Source organism: Drosophila subobscura, chromosome O (assembly GCF_008121235.1).
Source record: "Drosophila subobscura isolate 14011-0131.10 chromosome O, UCBerk_Dsub_1.0, whole genome shotgun sequence".
In the NCBI taxonomy this organism is placed as follows: Eukaryota; Metazoa; Arthropoda; class Insecta; order Diptera; family Drosophilidae; genus Drosophila; species Drosophila subobscura.
In genome coordinates, this window is record NC_048533.1 from 13,140,839 (window position 1) to 13,161,750 (window position 20,912).

Here is a 20,912-nt window from a genome sequence, read left to right on the forward strand (position 1 = left end):
TAAACCACACAAAGAATGCTGAGCGGGGATTTTATTGCTGATAAGGCAGATGTTAGGTGGAAGTTCCCCCTGGAACGTATTCGCGTAGGGAAGAGCGTTCGCTATAAAAGCGAAAGGTGAGCCACAATCAGGCATCAGTCAGCGTTAGTACGTTTCAAAGCAAACACAGCACAACACCAAAAAAACTCAACATGCAGAAGGGAATCATTCTAGTTGTGGCACTTGTTGCTCTGGGAGCCATTGCCGAGGCAATGCCTCAGCGGTTCGGGCCTTTCCCCCAGAGCCCACCTCCAAAGCCGCTATTCCGCCATCGTTTCCGCCGTCAGGTTCTGGGCGGTTCATTGGCCTCGAACCCGGCTGGTGGCGCTGATGCCCGCATGGATCTGACCAAGGCGATTGGCACTCCCGATCACAATGCTATAGTACAGGCTTTTGCCGCTGGCAACACCCAATCTGGTCCAGCCACGGTTGGTGGAACCGCGGCCTACAATAAGTAAGTAGATCTGAAAAAGCAACCAACAGACAAACAATCTAACGAGTTTCCCTCTCTTCCCACAGCAATGGCCATGGTGCATCCGTGACCAGGACACACACTCCCGGCGTGAAGGACGCCTTCCAGCAGGAGGTCCATGCCAATCTCTTCAACGACGGTGTGCACAATCTCGATGCCAAGGCATTCGCCTCGCAGAACAAGCTGGCCAACGGCTTTGAGTTCCAACGCAATGGCGCCGCTCTGGACTACTCCCACATCAATGGTCATGGTGCCAGTGTGACGCACAGCAACTTCCCCGGCATCGGTCGTCAGTTGGGGGCCGAAGCTCGTGCCAATCTGTGGTCCTCGGCTGATCGCAACACGAACATTGATCTGACTGGAACCGCCAGCAAGTGGATGAGTGGCCCATTCTCCAATCAAAGGACAGACTTTGGCGCTGGTCTGGGTCTTACCCATCGTTTCGGTGGATAGAGCGGCCTGTTCAATGATACAATTAGTTGAAGTTATTTATGGAAAGAATAAAATTTAGAAATTTGTTACCAGATACAATGCTCTTTGCATTTAATTGCTGCAGTTTAGCAAATTCTTTATTTGTAGCATCTCTCGGTGGAGTGAATTTCCCCCAGAGGCAGCTCTATCTCCATTTTATACCATTAACAACCAAAGCTGACTGCCATGAACTAGTTCATGTTGTACTGCTTGCAGAAGAATGTATTTTGTACTGCTTTCAAACCACTACCTCGATTTCTATTGCCTGGAATTGTATTCATGGGTGTAGACTTTTGTCAGAAAGAACATAACTTCATTCTGACAGAAGCTGAACGGTCTGAGTCCTGATGGTGCAAACTATGCCCACATGTTGCGCCACTGCGCCGCCGTGCTAGTAGTTCCAAAGAAAAGCGGCAGGGCTCACAAGTAAAACTCTGTTATTGTTTCGTCCTCCAGCCTTTCCAGGAAGAAACGGCTTTCAGAATTTGTCGTGTGACTTCATCTTTGATGATAGAAACGCAGAGACAAAGTGGAACTATCTAAAAAGGGGTTACACTTTAAAAGTTCGAGGAGTAAGCTCCAATTGGACTCTTCTACATATGTAGATGTACTCTTCAGTGATCACCTCAAAAGAAATGTTTACTTTTTATCAAGCTCTAAATCGGAATTAAAATAATGTTTATTTAATCAACCCATCCCCTTTGCCACACCCAGGCTCAACTATAGGATAAACATTCGTTCTCATACGTTTCCGATTGGAACAGCAAATAAATATCACTTCCCCATTGTGTCTTCCTCAGTTCGAGTGGGAGCTACTTCCACCTCCAGCTGATTCCGTATGCGAAGCACTGCGTCAACTAAGACTTACAACGCAGTTTAACATTTTGTAAATCATCGAAACCGTTTTCCTCTTGCACTCTCAGCTGATTGAACGTTGACCGCACGCACACATGCATACAGAGATGCTGCATATCTATGCTGTTGCTTCTCACGAGAGGCCGGAAACTTTCAATTCTCTTGCACTCGAATAGGAAACTGTTGCTTAAAGTTTGGAGAGACAAGACAAACCGGCTGAGGGGCCAAGCCATTCATTTGGAAACAGCTTTCGGCTTTTATGTCAGTTGCATTTCAAGCCTCGCTCGCAGCAGTCACAAGATCGGTTGAACCGAAATCAAATCGTAAACAAACCGAAACTGTATCAAACGCCTGACATTCCCCACCCACCTGTAAGTTATTCCCAAAGCTAAATAGTCACGTATCCGTAAATTGCTCGATTTCGGCTTGGAATCGACGTGTTCTCAGTTTCGTTGGTGGTCAACTTTCTAAATGAAAAATGCAAATGGGCGTCTCAGAAGTGGGCACGTCATAAGCTCATCAACTTCCTGACTGACAGACGACAGCAAACACAAAGAAAGACAGAGAACGCGCTGCTAATTCTTAAATAGTTTGACTAAATCGTAGCTGAAACGCTTTTCGCACAAGTCAGAGTCGCAAGTCAGGAGTGGGGTGCGGTGCCGCATTACCAATGAGATGAACTGCGATCGTTGGCTAGTTCCTATCCCATTTTAAGATTGTTTATGATATAATCTGCCATAGGTGTGTGAGTGCAATTTGCATTTAAAGTATCGAATGTGTCTAAGCCAAACAGCAAAATGATTGGCAACATTTTGCCACAGGCCTCCGGTTAGCTCTTGAGACTTTACCCGTCTACGAACATCGCACCTTTGTTGGCCTTAGGCAGGGTATCTGTCTGGTCGGTTCTTGGCTATCGATCAGTGGCTTTCCAAACTCGTTTTGCCATCGTTTGATTTCACTTTTCCTTGGGAAAGCCTTTAAGCGCACACAGAAATGGTCACTGGTCTGCGATTCTCGATATAATCAGATGCTTGGCATGCCAGGCAGGGCAAGAAAATGGTCTCTCAATTAGTCTTGTGAGTCACAAAGCCAGCGGCAAAAATCAGAGACAAACAGAGACAAGACAGAGAGTCAGTCAGTCGGTTGGTGTTGATCTTTCTATATATACAGCACATGCGATGCGGCTCAGGTTTCAGTTGCCGATCGCCGTCAGTCGCACTGGAAGTACAAGCTCCGCAGCTCCGCGTAAAAAAGTCAACCAACAACTCAAATTGACGACAATTGCTGTGGAAATTGGTAAATTGTTCAATTAACTGAATGAAGGCAGAAGAAACTTACAGATGGATAACAAAAACTGGGATTAACTCAGGAATTTCTTCCTGAAAGTGAACCAAATAATTGTTACTGGCCCCCACAAGAATTAAAGTGCCAATCAGTCTGTTGAATGGCAGATCTGATGTGTTAGATCTCCCATTTGATTTGACTTGTGTTGTCAGGTGTAAGTGGCTGATTTTCAGACTCTGATTTTGCAGTTTGTTTGCATGATTTTCGTGCTTTTAAGTCAAGGTCGATCTTTAGAGACGAGTGCAACCGGTTTTGGCCTCGAGTCGAGCTCTCGAGGCCTCTGGCCACAGCCCACAGCCAAAGTAGTTGACCAGCAATTAGCGACCTGTCGTTAAATCCATATCACTTCTCTTACAATTAGAAACAAGTCAAAGTACCAGCAGCAAAATGAAGCTGAACTCTGGATTGTTTGTGATCTGCGCCGCCCTGCTGGGATGCGCGACAGCCACTGAGGTCAGGCCCTGCCCAAAGTGTGAGTATGAACGGAGAGTAAACTTTGGAATATGGGCATTAAATCTATTTTCAACCCGCAGCCAAGTCCAAGGCCCTGAGCTCCAGTGAGGTGTCCATCTCGAACTGCCCCAAGAATCGCTGCATACTGAAGCGCAACACGGAGGCCAGCATCATGATGAAGATCCGACCGGAGCGCGACTTCCAGGAGCTCACCTCGGACATACAGGGCATCATTTTGGATGTTCCGCTGCCCTTCCCTGGCTACTACGGCACCAGTGCCTGTCCGCATATCTACGACGAGGCTGGCGAGAAGAAGGTGGGCTGCCCCCTGAAGGCCGGCGAGACTTACACCTACAAGAACAGCTTCAAAATACTGCCCGTCTATCCCACCGTCAGTCTGGAGATTCACTGGGGACTGGGCGACAAGCAGGGCGATGCGGCCTGCTTCCAAGTGCCCGCCAAAATCAAAGCCTAAGCCAAAGCCAAAGCGAGTGCGATGTTAGCGTTTATTAAGGTTGAATCTCTTAAAATCGTATCTGCATATCATAGTTTAGGGATTAAGTACGGTTAAGTGAATGCGAAAGCAAAGTTCTTCGATATGGCAATGGCATCCAATTCAGTTTCCAATATTGCGGCATCCAGCCAGTGACGCAATATTGTGTGCCTAGCGAAGAGGACCCCTGATAATGTTTACACATATATATATGCACGTACGTATGTGTGTATGTATGTAATAATAAAAACAAACAACAAGTATTACGCATAGATTTCATTTACAATTTGGAATGCTATCAAATGGAACACTCCCCCAATTAACCTGACCTGCGCTCTCGACTCTCTCTCTGTTAATTATTTTTGCAATTTATTCTTAATTGATGCCCAACATGCAATTGCTGGTGGTGCAGTAAATATCTTTTCATTCTTCGTTTGGTTTTTAGTCGCTTTTCCGCATAGTTTTGGCAATTAAATTAAGTATACGCCTGGGTGGGGCATTGTTCACTTCTTGAGTTCATAGAGATCGCTGAGAGTCTGTTGCTGTTGCTGCTCGGCCTCACCCTCAGCCTCGACCTGCGCTTGGGCCTGTGCCTGTGCCATTATGAGTGCCTGCTGCAATTTGCGCCAACTCTCGGCGGCGGCATCGTACTGTCCGCCGCCTCTGCCCGCCAGTCGTGACTGTTGATAGCGATGCTGTTGCCTCATCAGTTGCGTCCACTTCAGATCGTTGGCCTCATGGTTGCGATGATTCCTATTCCGTTCCTCGGGGTCGCCACTTTGTGCAGTGGCTCTCGGCGGCATGTTGTTGTTCAGGCTGATGCTGTTGCTGTTGTTGGTGTCGTCATCGGTGTCTTCGGGATTGTTGTTGTTATAGAGCTGCTCAGCCAGAGTTTCCACAGGATTGCCGACAGTCTGCGGGCAACAAAAGGAGTAAAGAAATACACACAAATCATGAGCTGCATTCCATCTTACCTTGGCTGCAACAATTGCGGCCTTGCCACCGGAACGCTTGCCGTGAGCTGAGGGTAAAAAAACAACACAAAGTGTGAAAGAAAATCGATGGACTACTCCGCGAAAGACTTACCACCCCAACAGGAGTGTCCGTATTCCAGGCATGAACCTGAAAGTATGAAACATATTTTCCTATTTAGAATAAATCATCATCTTCATAGGATCCACATTGACGGAGCTAAGACGGTGTGCGCGCATAAATTTATGAGCAAATGAGCCACAGGCCAGACCCCGTGCTGAGCCTAGGGCAAAGGTTCTACTTTAAAGAGGAAAAATGAAAGCCACAGGCAACAGTTGATGCTGCAGTTGTTTATTGTGTGCTTGGCTTGGCTGCTAATGTCGCGAGCCATGATAAATGCGACCATTATGGCACGGCACTCATATGCCAGAGTCAGAGTCAGAGCATAGGGTTGAGTAATGCACTCAGGCGAAGGTGTTGGGTGTGGGAGTAGCCCCATCATCATCATCCTACCTGTAGCTCTATGCTGTGGCTCTTATACAACGTGTCCTTGATGCGACAACTTCTTGCTCTGCTCTCTTGCATTGTGTGGCCCCCAAAAGAGTCGGGCCAAGACCAGAACTAATCACACAAATGGACGGCAACGCATCACAGAAGGCGTCAGCAATGAAAGGCACAGCTGGGACATGGACGGACACTGGGACACTTGGATACGGACATGTGAATACGCTTTTGCGCAACACTGTCACTCCAGTGGAAGTGTGTGTGAATGGCGGCAGCATGGCATAGGATAGAAGATCTCCGGGTTACACAAAAGCAACAGCAGGAGCAGCAGCAACAAGTTCCATGACGCAGATGGCTGACAATTGGCCTGGTTATAAGCGTGGATAGGGGATAGTGGATGGGGATGGGGATGGGGATGGGTATGGGTTGTGGTGCTGTTGCTGGTGTGAGGACTATGAGGGGTGTTTGCATAAGCCAAGATAAATATAGATGTCAGGCCAGACGTTTCTATCATGACTCCTCCTCCGTTTGGCTGTTGCTACCCTGGCCATATATCAAACATGTAATCATTTGTCAATTACTTAAACCGTGGATTAATTGTTGCCCGGCACTCACAGATACACAGATACACCAATAAAACCACACACACACACACACACGCACACTTGTTGACAGGCGTAGAGGCCATCAGAGATAGCGTAGGGCCAGCTCTCGAAGCCTTTTGGGACGCCGCATCGAAGGGCTGTCATTAAACGAAGGCTCCGTTTAACAGCCGCCCACTGCCACCCACTCCCTTAGAGGCTCTCACCTTCACCTAATTAGCGTGACCCTCACTTTTAATGGCCATATCCTTGATCTTGGTCAGCGCTGAAATCGCGTTGGCGTCTTCACTTCAGGCTAATGTCTTTTTTTAATAGCCTCACCTCAAAAACAATTGGCTTGAACCGCACTTTTAATGGTTTGTTTTGCCCAAGTACCCTAAGTGTAGCTACATATGTCTGATGGAGACCATCTGAGATTGCTTTAATTGGTTCGGGGATTCACCAGAATAAGGTTCAAAGTTATAGAGTTGATTTGTATCATTTATGGCCGATACATTTGCCTATGAGCATCATTTTAGAGGGATCTTTTTCCTACAATATTATTAGCTGGGAGTAGTTGTCAGACCTAAATTATTTGATTGCTTTACGGGTAGTCATTTCAGCTATAAAAAATATGTAGATATTTGTTCAATAAAGATCTGTTCGCTTATTCCATTTTCCAGTTCATCAGTTGTTTATGGAACCCTCATCATGAAACAGTCCCTTGTAAGCTAATAAATCTTTTGCATAAAAACATTTGCATGAGATCATCGAGTGTCCATTAGAGTTATCATTGCCATATACTCGAGGCAGACAATGCTAGAACTACTTATCAATATTTATATTTATATTTAGATTTATGAGATTCAATTAATTAATTTAATTAGAGAGACCTTCTTTTTTAATCAGTAACAGCTCTACATGATCTCTCCAACCTGAACCTAACCCAATCTGCATGCACATCTTTTTTCAGTTTCACCTTCATCCATGGAAACGCCCAGCTCGCCGTAGCTCTTGTCTATGCCCCAATATCTGCCTCCACCCCACTGCCAGCAAGAGGAGAGGGGTGGAAGGGAGTGGAAATGGAGTGCCCACCCACAACTGCAATGCCTGCAAGCGGCACAGCTTGATGGGTTCACACGTTCGCTTTGGGTTTTTTCCCGCTGAATTTCCCGCTGCTCTCCATTTCCACCGTGGCTGTGCCGCTTACCATTGTCGGTTGCCGGTTGTTATTTGGTACGCAGTTTGGATTAATTTACGACAGCAATTGAAAGTGTCGACGCATTTGGGGGGAGTGGCCCAAAGTGGTAAACCCAGCCCCTCCGACCGTGATCTCTGCTCCATGCTGCTCCATGTTCTTTACACTCCGATCCCCTGCTGTCCTGCCTTTGCGGTGAGTAAGAAATGTGGATAGAAAATCCAAAAAGGAAGCCGCTCAACCAGCGCACAAACAAAGGCGTATCAACAGGAAAATGTGCATAAAACTGAAGCTGATAAGACGGATTAGAGGCAGTGGGAGGACATGGGGAGTGCAGGATTAGGGAATGGCAAAACCAGAGTATCGCTTGTTAATCAGTTGGTAGTTTGGTATTTTTATGGCGCAGATAGGCCAGGAATTTCCAAGAAACAATTGCGATCATGACGCAGCAACAGCAAGTGACTAAACCGGAAATAAGAATTTCACCATTTGCACGGGCCCAAAAGTATGCCTCAGAAAGGGAATCATTATTTTCCACTGACTATTAAACCTTTTTAATGGAGTTTAAATCAAGGCTTTGGGTATTTTTTTTGTGGAGAATTTAATACTATTTATTCTAGAATTTTCTGCAATTATTTTACCTGTCACCAGGGCAAAGAGTGCCATAAAAACCAACAAAGTCCAACTGCACTTCATGTACCACATTTTCAAGCAATTTACTTCCAAAAATATGCACTTAAAACCGTTTAGAATTTGTAATTTTTGAATGTCTCTTTTAATTTGGGATATTTTGTAAAACTTTGTGAACTCTTTTGGGTGAAACTTTTGCTCAACTTTCTGCACTTTTGTACGTTTGTTCCTGCACTTGTTGATCAGAGTTTGCTGCCAACACTTTTCGAATTGCCAACAAAATGTGGTCGACCAGCGGCTTTTATAGCTACTCGTAGAGGAGGCATGCAACCAGCATGGTACCATTAGAGCGCCAAAAGATAACACGGATGGCCAATGCAGAGCCCGAAGCACGAGTCGGACAGTCGGGCACGAAGAAAGACGAGGCCAGCGCCGCCCGCCAATGAGCATAGAGAGGCCCCCACGCAACAGGCTGCCTGCCTGCCCCATGGACAGCTGTGTGGCGCAGTGTGGGTTGGCATGTGACTGATGTTTGTGCTGGTGTTGGTGTGCCAGGTGCGTAGTCGGAGAGGAGTCAGTCCAGTCTCCACACCTCTCACAGGGCGACTATAAAATACGGCGAAGTTGCTGCAGTTGGACCCCCCACGCAAAAAGAGTTTATTTTGTGGCTGACGTCAAGGATTAACTTTTAATTTTAGTGGAACATGTGCAGGGCGCTAAAATCCTTTAGGGTTGTCTAATGTTGAGTTTTTAAACTCCAATTCGAAAGAAGGAAACTCTGGTGTAAGTATATCCCAGTAGGCTGCTGCTCAAATGTCAGAAACATTTTACAAATTTCCCAATTTAATGCAAGAGTTTTGAATGTTCTGCTAAGCTCTTTCCTTGCCTGCCTTCCACCAGAGAATTATCAAGTCCAATAAACATATTTCAGTGTAAGTAGTTTATTTCAAAGCTTTGTTTGTGTAGTGTAACATCAAAGTATCAAAGTGTATCAAGGACGTGTACCAAATAAGCATTTAACACATGATAATCATTTAACTTCGAACGCAAGTAGCGAAATGGAAACTTGTTTTGTAGGTTTCGGTGTTGGTTTGTGTTCGTGTACGTGTATCTATTGGTATCTCTCCATCCCATCCCTCTCCAGCTTGGCTAGGATGTCGTGTACGTGTACGTGTAAGTGTATATGTTGGGATCTCTCCAACCCATCCCTTACTCCAGCTTGGCTAGGATGTCGCTCTCGCGGAAGAGCACGTACTCTCTCTTGTCGTCCATGTCCACCTTGGTGCCCCCGTACTTGGGCAACAGGACACGATCGCCCTCCTTGACGGCGACGGACAAGTGGCCAGCGCCGGCCGGGTTACGGGCTCCGGGTCCGACGGCCACCACCAAGCCCTGCATCTCCTTGGGCACCGACTCCTCCGGCAGCAGTATGCCACCAGCAGTGGTAGTCTTCACCTCAAAGCGCTGGATCAGTATGCGGTCCAGCATGGGAATGACCTTCTTAATAGCGTTGGCCATCTGAAAGTGTTTCCCAAAATATTTAATAATTTTTGTTCGCAAAAAAAATAATTTAGAATTCTTACTTTTACGTAGAGAAAAATATTTTTTTGATTTTAAAATTTTTTTTCTTGTTACGATGTGCTCCGCTTCGAACTCAACTGGGTACTGATTTTTCCTACAACTTATCAGTCCTACAAATGAATTTTTTCGCATGAAAAAAGCCCAGGCTACTGCGTTTGAGAAAAATTCAAAGAATTCAAATACGAAGTTGTCAAAGTTTTGGTTTGTAGTAAGAGGAAATTTTCAACATAAAACATTTTTCCTTGTTTAACCCTAATAATGTTTACGGGGGGATTTTATTGTACATATAATGAGATGTGGCATACACCAATAAATTGTAAAATTTAATTAGCTAGCAGACAGTTAATTCCGACTAACATGGTCCACCCAAAGCGAGCCGCATAGCTGCCTGGTCGCTGCGTGGTGGCTCGTCCCATGACCGTTATGTTTTTTTGCTTTGATTAATTCCCACGCTGGCGTCAACGCCACCTGTTGGCAGTTCAGCTTACTAAGCTTAGCAATGGTTGTGAGGGGGAATGTTTTGCCTTCGCTTTCCGGTAGTTTTTCGTTCTCTATTGTTCTGCTGGTTCTTCCTGCCCTCTCTCTCACGCGCTCCCTCCCTCTAGCTTTGTGTCCGTGTGTGAGGCTTCCTTCCTGTCTTGTGCATGTGTTTGTGTGTTGTACGTGCTCAAGTTTGTGTGGGTGTGGGTGTACGTGTAGTGGGTGTTGGGTGGGTGGTCGGGTGGGTGTGTTAGTATAAACTTGTAGCGCGTTAAATGCTGTTAGAAATTTTTGTTTGTCTTAACTTTGTCCAGAGCTTTCTTTTTATATCCCTGCATTATACACAGGGGTATTGTTTTTATGATTTCAATGATGAAATGAATTTTGTTTTGATACTTTATAGCATGATGTATAATATTCTTGGTCCAACTAAAACTCCCGTAATTAAAATTGTTGACTAAAAATATGATCAGAACCTTATTTTTGTTACAAAGATGGTTTTACATACATATTTTCAATGAAACATAATTAATCAGGAAATCAGAACAATTTCATATCTCAACAGAACCTTTGTTCATTCAACGGTCAAGTGAGTGCCAGATAAATAGAACCTCATGGATGCACAAATCCCTTAGTCCTCTTCTAATAGTGAAAGTGGTTGCAAGTGGTTAGTGATACAAAAAAAAAAAAATAAAAAAAAAACTAAAATGGAATCTAAAATTGTGTGTGATCAATGCTCTAAGTCCTTTAAATTAAAAAGAATGGTATGCTCATTATGAGGAATGCTCGAACCGTTTAAATGCTTTTGAAGTACTTATGACCAAAGGGTCAAGCGATCAAGAAGCATCAACGTCAGGCGCATCAAAACGTCGTAGATTGGAGACTTCTATTGAAAACCCACTATCACCTGTACAACTTGCGGTGAAAGTTACCCAACGTCCAGGAAATGCGTCATATAATGTCAGAAAAACATAAGAATGCAACAGCAGCGCAACTCGAAGATAATGAAAATGTTATCGTAATTTCAACAGAGTCACGATTTCCTTTAAAATCATATCGTGTTCGCTCTGATAAAAGTGACCGGCTCGATTTAAAAGAATTTTATAATGATTGCAAAGCGGACTTAACCAAATTAGTGCGTTACTGTATGAGTGAGTACGGGTCGGCTAAGTTCAATCTAAAAGTATATGGACTGTATGTCAAACAAACAGATGATGAAACCTTATCGGAAACGATGAAGCATTTCGTGACATCATATAAGTCTATATATGCAAATGATGAGATTGATGAACATCTAAATGAGGCCGTTGACCTTTTAATCACTCTAAGTAGTGAATTCCAGGAGAAGGATTCAGGTTGGGCAATAAAAAAATTTGAATATTTTGAGCTGACAATAATTAAATTGGAGCATATCGCTGTAAATAGATTTATACCAGCTCCCAATAAAATAAAATCTCGAAATGCATTAATAAATGTTAAAAATGAAGATGATTATTGCTTCAAGTGGTCAATTTTAGCATCATTTGCATATAGGCGGCACTTGAGCACTACATTCTCAACTGCAAAAAAAAAAAAAAGCGCGAGATAAGTTAACAAACCCTTCATATTATCGAATGATAGACATCAGACAAGACATAATTTGCTATGACGGAGTGAGACTGGATTTTTCTGGGATTGAGTTTCCAATCACAAACAAAGGAATAAAGAGATTTGAATTATCCAATCCTAATATTAGCATAAATGTGTATGAAATCGATGACAATGGAAAGAACGTAGTAGGACCAACAGTGAGGACTAAAGGAATTCGAGGACATCACATCAACCTATTAGGAATTAATAATGACTCTTTGCAAATGATGCATTATGCCTATATAACGTGCATGAAAAAATTATGCTATTCTCAACATAATAAATCCCATTGCTCTGCATATTTTTGTGAAAATTGTTTACAATTTTATACTACCACAAATACCACCCATGACAATAAAGAGTGCGGAAAAGTTGCTGCACAATATCCTACTCCAAATACCAAAACGGTTTTAAAAGTTTCATCAAAAACTATCTCCCCTGTGGTCATTTATGCTGATATCGAAGCTGTATTGGAAAGTTTTCATAGGAATCTGAATGATCCCTTAAAATCATCTACCACTATGGCTCAGAAGCATACGGCATGTGCAGTGTCATTTTATGTTGTACATAACTATAATCATCATTTAAATGAGATGTGGACATATGAAGGTAAATATTATCATAATCTAAAGGTAGTAAAACAGTTAAAACATTAAGATTTACGCTATTTCAGGACCAGATTGTATCGATCAATTCTGCCAAGTGCTTCGATCGAAAACCATGGGACTTTATGAGAAGTACTGGTTATCCGCTAAAAAACCAATCTACGAGTTCAACATTTGGGATGAGGACTATCAGGAACATGGAGAGTGCTATGCCTGTGATGAGCCCATTTCGACTGACGACCGGGAGAAGTTTTTTAACCAATTCACAGGCCAATATGTAGGTCCTATTCATAAGGTTTGTAAGCAAACATTTAAACTAAGCGATCCTTTTTTCCGGTAGTTTTTCATAACTTGTCTCGTTATGATATTCATTTATTTGTAACATCAATAAAAGATGAACTTAAGCCCATACCGTGTAACAAAGAGTTATACATTGCGCTAACTCAAATTGTTGAGATTGATTTTTCAAATCATCAACATTATAAAATAAGATACATAGATTCAAATAGATTTTTTAAATTCGAGCTTAGAAAAACTTGCTAGTTATATGGATCCATCAAATTTTAAAATTTTAAAAAACAAGTATCAAGGGGAAAAATTTGATATGCTAAGGCGAAAAGGAGTATTTCCATATGAATATTTAGATAGCTTTAACAAATTTGATGAACCCCAACTACCTTCGAGAGAATTTTTTTTTCAACTCACTGAGTGATGAGGAGTGTAGTTTAGAAGACTATAATTTTGCTCAGAAGGTTTGGAGAACATTTAATTGCTGCAGTATTCGAGATTATTTGAAATTATACTTAGAAAGCGATGTTTTAATTCTTGCTGATGTGTTTGAAAACTTTAGGAGTATTTGCTCACGAATATATAAGTTAGACCCAATAAATTATGTTACTGCTCCTTCTGTTTCATGGGATGCAATGCTTAAATATACAAAGATAGAATTGGAGCTAGTTAGTGATCCTGATATATATAACTTTTTGAAAACTTCAGTACGCGGAGGGTTAACTCAATGCACTCAACGGTTAGCTACGGCAAATAATAAATATTTAAATGAAAGATTCAGGGCTAGTGAACCTATAAACTATCTAGCGTACATTGATGCTAACAATTTATATGGTTGGGCAATGAGTCAGCCACTTCCGTATTCAATTTCAAATTTCTAAGTAACGATGAAATTCAATCTTTCAACGCTCTAAGTATATCTGCTTGCGGGGATGTAGGATACATCTTAGAAGTAGATCTGAAATATCCTGATTCTATACACAATAAACATAATAGTTTACCATTCTGCCCCGAAAACAAGATTCCTCCAGGCGGAAAACAATCAAAATTGATAGCGGACTTATCTGATAAAAAGAATTATATATTACATATAAAACAGTTACAGTTATGCATAGAACAAGGGATGATTTTAGAAAAAATATCGCGAGTATTATCTTTTAAGCAATCATGTTGGCTTAAACCCTATATTGATCTAAATACATCCCATAGAAAAGTAGCTAAGAATGAGTTTGAGATAAACTTTTATAAATTAATGGTTAATGCTGTCTACGGTAAAACGATGGAGAATGTAGAAAAGCGACGTGAGGTCGCATTAATTAAACATTATAATTCAAGACAAAATTCCGCAGGGTTTAGACAACGCATAGCTAGACATAATTTTCACAGTGTTGAAATCTTTGGTGAAAATTTAGCTGCCATTGAGTCCACTAAATCAAGAATTTTCTATGATAAACCCATATACATTGGAGTTTGTGTACTAGAACTTTCAAAATGGTTAATGTATGACTATTTCTATAATTTTCATTCTATAAAATGCCCATCATCAAAAATACTCTACATGGATACAGATTCATTTATTATATCATCAAAAGAAGATTTTTATCAATTAATTAAAGACAATCCTAGTCGCTTTGATACCTCAAATTACCAAGAGTCAAACATTTTCGGGATAAATCGGGCCAATAACAAAGAACTAGGATTAATGAAAGACGAAAATGCGGGTCGAATAATGACCTCATTTGCAGGGTTAAAAGCGAAAGCATACTCTTATTTAGTTGCCAAAGATAATAGCACTGACCATAACGTCAAAAAGATTAAAGGAGTAAAAAAGTCGGTAGTTAAAAGATTATCACATGCTCAGTATATTGAATGCATTAAACATAAAAAACATATTATGGACAGCAGAGAGTAATCAGAAGTAGAGGTCATAAAATTTACACTGAAATTGTAAATAAGATAAGTCTAAATTATAAGGATGACAAAAGATTTATATTATCCGATAATATTTCAACGTTAACGTTAGCACATAATCACTTTGAAATTGTAAATATTATAGATCCTAGTAATAATGAGCATATATTATAGAAAAATTTAAATTATAAATATTTATAAATATTATGTTTTTTAAACTATTTTGTATATTAAAAAAATAAAACGAGATAAAAAAAAAAAAAATGTTTTCTTTCTATTCAATTATTTTAATATACTTTTTTTTTTTTTTTAGGAATTATGTGTTTCATCAAACCCTAACCATTTAACAAAAACTTGATCCTTCTTTCGTCGGATTATTTTTTCCACTAAGAAAGCATTTTCATCTTTCACTTTTTGAAGTTCTTGTTCATAAAATGATCCTTTAATCATTTCCCCCATATAGTCTTCCAGTTCATATGTTGCTGGACTGGTAGACTTTACTTTTTGAATTTTTAAAACCTCGGTTGTCCAGTTAGGTTCATATCCCTTTGTAAAAATACCCTTATATTTACTTATTCTAACAGGATCACCAATGGAAAACTTATGTTTAGGGAAAACCTTGCAAATATTATAAGCTGTTTTCAATATAAACTCCTCATTTTGTTTGTTGACATCTACAGGATTCATTTTTATGGTTCGATGATATGAATTATTGTAATCATTCACTAGATCTTTCAAGTTATGAATCCAGGTATGATTTCCCTGCATACTAAACATTTTCCACATACGATTTTTTAATGTTCTATTAAAACGCTCGCAAATAGATGCTTTTAGGTGTGTATATGTATGGTAATGGTTTATGTTATTTGTTTTCATAAGCTCAGTGAAGGAAGCATTAAAAACTCCTTTCCTTGATCAGATTGAATATTTTTAGGTTTATGGTTAGATAGTTTTAATTTTTTTTCATTGCTGATAGCACATCTAATGCTGTTTTCGACTTAACGGGAGCTGCATATGCATACTTTGAGAATGTATCAATCACGGTTAGCAAATATCTAAATCCTTTATTTTCCTTACAATAGGGTATCATTTCAACTAAGTCGATTTGCCAAGTATCATTAATGCCCATCTGAACGAATTTACGTCGGATAAAGTTTTTTTTTTTTTATGTATTTCATTCACAACTTGTTGTTTACTCATTTTTATTTTTATTTTTTATTATTGTTTCTGGATGATTGCGTATTCAAAAGTGATTGATTATACTCAAGAACATCGCGTTTTATTTGAATATACATTTTTTTTGAAATTTCAAAGCATAAACGCGTTAAATCTATTTGAACATTTTTATCATAAGTACCATCCAAGTCAGAGAGTTGAATATCAAATTTTTGTAAAGCAGCACATTTAGGAATAATATTATTATAGTACAGGAATGTAATTTGTTGTTTAAGTATCGTATTCCAACATAAAAATGTTGTAAAAAAATATACCTAATCTTAAAAATGATCTCCAGGACTCGCTATCAAATTCAATCTTATTTCCAAACTGATTTATTATAAAACATACTGCTTATCGGATTTTCTGAATCTAAAATTACATTTAATAGTGGTCAATAGGGGATGATCTATAATTGTATCAGGCATCAAGAAATCATACTGATCAAGTTTTAATTGAATATACTCCTTGTAGGTAATCAACTGCATCCATTCATCTTTGTCCAGTCCAATGAAATTGTTTTTGCTTTGTTGCATCCAGATCATTGGTGTGAATTTTCGTGTAGTTGAAAAGCCGCATTTTAGTTTTAAATTATGTACTACATAATATTCGAGCCCGAAAATGACTTCGTGGTCTTGCTTCTTTCTGGTGGACCTAATTCTTTTTGATTGCAGCGTGTCCATTAGGGTTGAATGATTTTTTAAACTAAGAACTCTTGCGGAATTGGGTGGTATATAAAGGGGAAAGATATCACTGATTCATTCAGTTTCTTAAAAATCTTAAGCCGACATGAACTCGATCGACAGGAATTCAAGCGTGATAGTTGATTTTCAATATCTCTTTGGGAATAATAAACAACTTTTTATTAAAGAATTGGCGTTTATGCAAACCGGATCAGTAACGCCAAACTTCTTTCATTTCAAACCACCATATCATCTAAATGAATTGGATCATGAAATGATTAAACAGCAGAACATGCACCGTCAGACCATAAATGGATTGGACTGGTCAGATGGTGAAATATCGTATTTAAGTTTAGGTGAAATACTATCACCACTTAACAGATTTAGCACCGTAATAGTACGTGGTGGAATTAAGAAGAAGTTCTTGTCTAAGTATTTAACAAATACCATTATTGATATTGATATAGGAAAAAGTCTGACCTTATTTCCAAATTATTATACCAACTGTAGAATTCACAAAAAGTTCCTCTTAGATGTGCACTAAATAATGTATTCAAGCTTTTTGTTTTCTTGGAAAATTCGAACTATGATGTATACTGTAATGGTGAAACATATGTATAGAATATAAAATCCCAGTATGGAATAAGCGCTTGCATAAAGTAGTTGTTTAAAATGGACTTCTTTAAGCGTATGTTTGGAAGTGATCAACGCAACAGAGGATACACAGAACTTGTTTACTGCAATTATTGCGGTTCTGATACTCATTACGAAAAGAACTGTCACAAAAAACGCGATCAGGAGAAACCTAAATAAATTGTTTTAAAGGATAGAAAATATTATATAAATTTTCAATAAATAAAACTTATTAAAAAAAAAACATCAGCTATGTTTAAACAATTTATACATCCTTTTACAATGCTAATTTGTGGTCCTTCAGGGTCTGGAAAGACAACGTTTTTAGAAAATTTAATAAACAATAGGAATGAAATGCTAAGTATTTCAATTGATCGAATACTGTGGTGTTATGGTGAGGAACACGCTAAGCCAAATTTCAATAACATCGAATACTATAAAGGAATTCCTGAACAAATTGAAAATGAAGCGAATGAACCCATTCTTTTAATATTAGATGACTTGATGATGGGGGCATTTAATAAAAATGTATGCGAGCTTTTCACGAGAGGATCTCACCACAGGAACTTATCTGTAATAGTAGTTACACAAAACATCTTTCATAAATCATCACATACGCGAGATATTTCTCTAAACACAAAATACATCGTTGCATTCAAAACCCCAGAGATAAACTGCAATTTCAATGCTTGGCAAGACAAATTTATCCTGAGAACTCTCAGGAGCTATTTAGAATATATAAGGAGGTCACAGATGAGCCACATGGTTATTTACTTATTGACCTTACTCAGGGAATAAATGATCTCCTGAGATTTCGAACAGATATTTTTAATTCTGTGTACACCATTTGCTTTGCTGATGAAAATGGTTTACAAAAAGAATCTAAATCGATTGAAAGCGAACAAACATTTATTGTATGTGCTCAAAAGGGCCAACCACAAACTTCGAAATGCAATTATAGGTAATTGTGATATTGAGTTGGTGAAAGCATTAGTGGAAATAGTGTTGAACACATTACAAGGAAATCATAAGATATCAAAATCTCAACTATATGCTCTCAAAAAGTATAAAAATGCATTACGTTATATTTCATGTCCAAAACGTTCAATCAATTCCAAGAGAAAAGTTCTAATCCAAAAGGGAGGATTTTTACCAATTCTAATCAGTTCATTGCTCTCGGGGATTTTTGGAAAAATATTAAACAATGCTTAGAAATACGCATCAATTAAGCAAAGTAATTTTAATGCGTCCGAATGCTTATCAAAAACTAATAAAAGGTGGAAATGAAAACGATTTAATAAATATAACATTTTTACCTATTTTAAATGATAAGAAAACTAGTGACTATAATAAATGGATCAAAATACGTCAAGAATTGTGTTACTATCAAAATAAAAAAGAAATAAGACAATGGATGTACGACCTAGTCTAAAAACATCACATCCATCATCTAAAACCACTGGAACACAAACACAAGACGACTCAGTCGGGTTTGATGTAATGCCAACAACTGATATTCTTTACAATAAAAATAATGTTAATCCAAAAAAGGAACTCTCAATAGATAATGAGTCCCATGATTTACCTAATCTCAGCGACGATGAAGATTTAATGCCTGAAAAAACTTTTAAGTCAACGCATAATAAACGTAAAGTAAAGGACACATCATTTTTAGATACTCCATTTGTAGACACTCAAGTATCAAAAATACAAGCAGTGTCTAAAGTAAAGCTTACCGATAAGCAGCAAAAACTAAGAGCAAAACTTAAGAGGGATAAAAGTGAACAAAAACCATTACAAGACTTGAAATACGTAAGCGGACGGGAAAAGTTGAGTAGATCTGTTAGAAACAGAGAACCTTTGCAAATTGGAAAAAACAAAATTAATTGGGTTTCCTACAATTAATAAACGGAGAAGAACATAAAACCAAAAATGACATTTACAACACAGTTTTTCGTTACATTACTCAGTAATGATTCATTAAATGTCTTTAATGATAACGTTAAGTGTGCATTTACAAACATTGTAAATATTCCTGAAAACATGAATGACGAATGGGAAGTTGGAATCACAGACTTATATCTTAATAAATGTGCACCAGACAATCATAATAATTCATCGATTATGTCTGCAGAAACAACAGAATTCGTTATTAGCTTAGTAAATGGGGAAACATTTAGATATGAAAATGAATCAATTGAGTCTGAAGTTTTTGAAAATGGATTAATTTTTGTTTACACTGACATTATTAAGCCAAGATGTGTTGGAAACAAAGAGACCCCGATGTCTTCGAGTATTATATTTCAATGGAAAAGAGCAACTCATACAATTCAAAAATATTGAATATTATCCTATTGAAATATGGTCACCAAAGGAAATTTCAATATTAATTACTGATTCCAAAGGATATAAAGTACCATTTGAATCTTCAACAGTTCCAATATTTATTACTCTACACTTCAGAAAACGAATCGAAATGCTATAAATAAAACAGTACAAATCTTAATTAGTTCAGAGTAGAAATAGTCATCATGACGAGATCTTATCAACAATATTATTTAAATCAATGCGGTGGTGGGTTAAATCATATAGGAAGTCTATATGTGACACCCAGAGTTATCCAACAAGGTAGAGGAATTGGAAATTTCTTTAGTGGTCTTTTTAATTATATAAAACCACTATTCCTTTCGGGGATAAACGCTATTAAAAATCAAGCCTCTGAAACTGGAAAGGCTGTAATAAATGAGTTTGGTCGAAAACCTTTAAGAAACATTATCCAAGAACAAAGCAAAATTGCACTGCAAAATCTATCAAATAAAGCAATAAATAAATTTACACGATTCCAAAATGGTGAAGGTAAAAAGAATAAAAAGGGAAGGTCTAGGAAAAAACGAGCTCATTTATCATCTAAACAAGGACGCAAACATACGCAGTCGAGAAAAAAAAAAAAAAAATCATCCAAGAAATTAAACATAAAAGATATTTTTTCGAAATCAAAATGACCACCCATATAGAATGTATGAAAAGCGAATTGGATCTGTTTGAACCACATCCCACACAAAGTTCTATTCTGAGAACTGAAGAAGTTTCATACAACCCCATAGCATCGTTGGACAGTGCTTCTTCAATTGAATTCGTGTGCTTAGGAAATGGTGAAACATATAGAGACCTGTCAAGTGTTTACTTAAGACTTGTTGTAAAAAAAAAAAAAAATGATAATGGTGTCATTGAAGGAAACAATGTTGGAGTAGTTAATAATATTTTGCATTCAATGTTCAGAAGTTCATCAGTCTACTTAAATAATATATTGGTTTCTCAGAGCGATAATAACTATCATTATAGATCGTATTTGCAAACGATTTTAAACTATGGCAGTGATGCCAGTGAAAGTCACTTAGCTACTCAAGGGTATTATCCTAATTATGGAAAATTAATATCTGGTCAATATGTTAACACCGATGGGAACATTCTGCTCAAAAATATATTTCAAAACAGTAATAAGGTTGAACTGTTCGGAAAAGTTCATGGAGATATATTTAATCAGCCAAAATTACTCATAAATAATGTTGATTTGAGGATAACTTTTAGCATTGAAAAACTAGCATTTTATTTGATGGAAACTGATACTGAGTCAAGTCTTAAGATATTGGAAGCGCAACTTTTCATGAATCACATAACTATTAATCCAAGCATTTTATTGGCCCATCATCATGTTTTACAAACTAAAAATGCCATTTATCCATACAGCAAAGTTCAAGTAAAATCATTTACAATATATCCAGGAAATAATACGCTATCAATTGACAACGCAGTTATTGGACAGCTTCCTAATTTCTTAGCTTTTTGCATGGTAAAAACAAATCATATTCAGGAAA

The 20,912-nt window shown here is 38.7% G+C and overlaps 5 protein-coding genes across 5 annotated transcripts; 3 read left to right on the forward strand and 2 right to left on the reverse strand.

The window, feature by feature from the left end:
* Window positions 1–139: 139 nt before the first annotated feature.
* Window positions 140–1,037, forward strand: LOC117899731 (attacin-A-like). The gene is made up of 2 exons (XM_034809975.1): window positions 140–493; window positions 559–1,037. The coding sequence occupies exons 1-2, from the start codon at window positions 192–194 to the stop codon at window positions 962–964; spliced, it is 708 nt and encodes a 235-aa protein (XP_034665866.1). The 5' UTR covers window positions 140–191; the 3' UTR covers window positions 965–1,037.
* Window positions 1,038–3,015: 1,978 nt separating this feature from the next.
* LOC117899733 (ecdysteroid-regulated 16 kDa protein) lies at window positions 3,016–4,388 on the forward strand. The gene is made up of 3 exons (XM_034809977.1): window positions 3,016–3,133; window positions 3,543–3,653; window positions 3,715–4,388. Exons 1-3 carry the CDS (start codon window positions 3,016–3,018, stop codon window positions 4,107–4,109), a joined length of 624 nt encoding a protein of 207 aa, XP_034665868.1. The 3' UTR covers window positions 4,110–4,388.
* A 105-nt stretch (window positions 4,389–4,493) lies between these two features.
* On the reverse strand, window positions 4,494–8,283 carry LOC117899734 (neuropeptide CCHamide-1). The gene is made up of 4 exons (XM_034809979.1): window positions 8,024–8,283; window positions 5,214–5,249; window positions 5,102–5,148; window positions 4,494–5,041 (listed from the first exon to the last, which is right to left on the reverse strand). Exons 1-4 carry the CDS (start codon window positions 8,085–8,087, stop codon window positions 4,631–4,633), a joined length of 558 nt encoding a protein of 185 aa, XP_034665870.1. The 5' UTR covers window positions 8,088–8,283; the 3' UTR covers window positions 4,494–4,630.
* Window positions 8,284–8,937: 654 nt separating this feature from the next.
* LOC117896769 (10 kDa heat shock protein, mitochondrial) lies at window positions 8,938–9,631 on the reverse strand. The gene is made up of 2 exons (XM_034805246.1): window positions 9,597–9,631; window positions 8,938–9,530 (listed from the first exon to the last, which is right to left on the reverse strand). The coding sequence occupies exon 2, from the start codon at window positions 9,528–9,530 to the stop codon at window positions 9,222–9,224; it is 309 nt and encodes a 102-aa protein (XP_034661137.1). The 5' UTR covers window positions 9,597–9,631; the 3' UTR covers window positions 8,938–9,221.
* Window positions 9,632–12,145: 2,514 nt separating this feature from the next.
* Window positions 12,146–12,793, forward strand: LOC117898334. The gene is made up of 2 exons (XM_034807658.1): window positions 12,146–12,311; window positions 12,376–12,793. Exons 1-2 carry the CDS (start codon window positions 12,224–12,226, stop codon window positions 12,645–12,647), a joined length of 360 nt encoding a protein of 119 aa, XP_034663549.1. The 5' UTR covers window positions 12,146–12,223; the 3' UTR covers window positions 12,648–12,793.
* Window positions 12,794–20,912: the final 8,119 nt, after the last annotated feature.

Bases quoted from the DNA above. Each gene is read 5' to 3' on its own strand.
- LOC117899734 (XM_034809979.1), bottom strand. From the start codon at position 8,087: ATGTGGTACATGAAGTGCAGTTGGACTTTGTTGGTTTTTATGGCACTC. The intron at 5,149-5,213 runs GTAAGTCTTTCG...TTTTACCCTCAG, and splicing joins CGGACACTCCTGTTGGGGTG to CTCACGGCAAGCGTTCCGGT. The intron at 5,042-5,101 runs GTAAGATGGAAT...TGTTGCCCGCAG, and splicing joins CCGCAATTGTTGCAGCCAAG to ACTGTCGGCAATCCTGTGGA.
- LOC117899733 (XM_034809977.1), top strand. From the start codon at position 3,016: ATGCGGCTCAGGTTTCAGTTGCCGATCGCCGTCAGTCGCACTGGAAGT. The intron at 3,134-3,542 runs GTAAATTGTTCA...TCTTACAATTAG, and splicing joins GACAATTGCTGTGGAAATTG to AAACAAGTCAAAGTACCAGC. The intron at 3,654-3,714 runs GTGAGTATGAAC...TTCAACCCGCAG, and splicing joins GGTCAGGCCCTGCCCAAAGT to CCAAGTCCAAGGCCCTGAGC.
- LOC117898334 (XM_034807658.1), top strand. From the start codon at position 12,224: ATGGCTCAGAAGCATACGGCATGTGCAGTGTCATTTTATGTTGTACAT. The intron at 12,312-12,375 runs GTAAATATTATC...ACGCTATTTCAG, and splicing joins TGAGATGTGGACATATGAAG to GACCAGATTGTATCGATCAA.
- LOC117899731 (XM_034809975.1), top strand. From the start codon at position 192: ATGCAGAAGGGAATCATTCTAGTTGTGGCACTTGTTGCTCTGGGAGCC. The intron at 494-558 runs GTAAGTAGATCT...CTCTTCCCACAG, and splicing joins GGAACCGCGGCCTACAATAA to CAATGGCCATGGTGCATCCG.
- LOC117896769 (XM_034805246.1), bottom strand. From the start codon at position 9,530: ATGGCCAACGCTATTAAGAAGGTCATTCCCATGCTGGACCGCATACTG.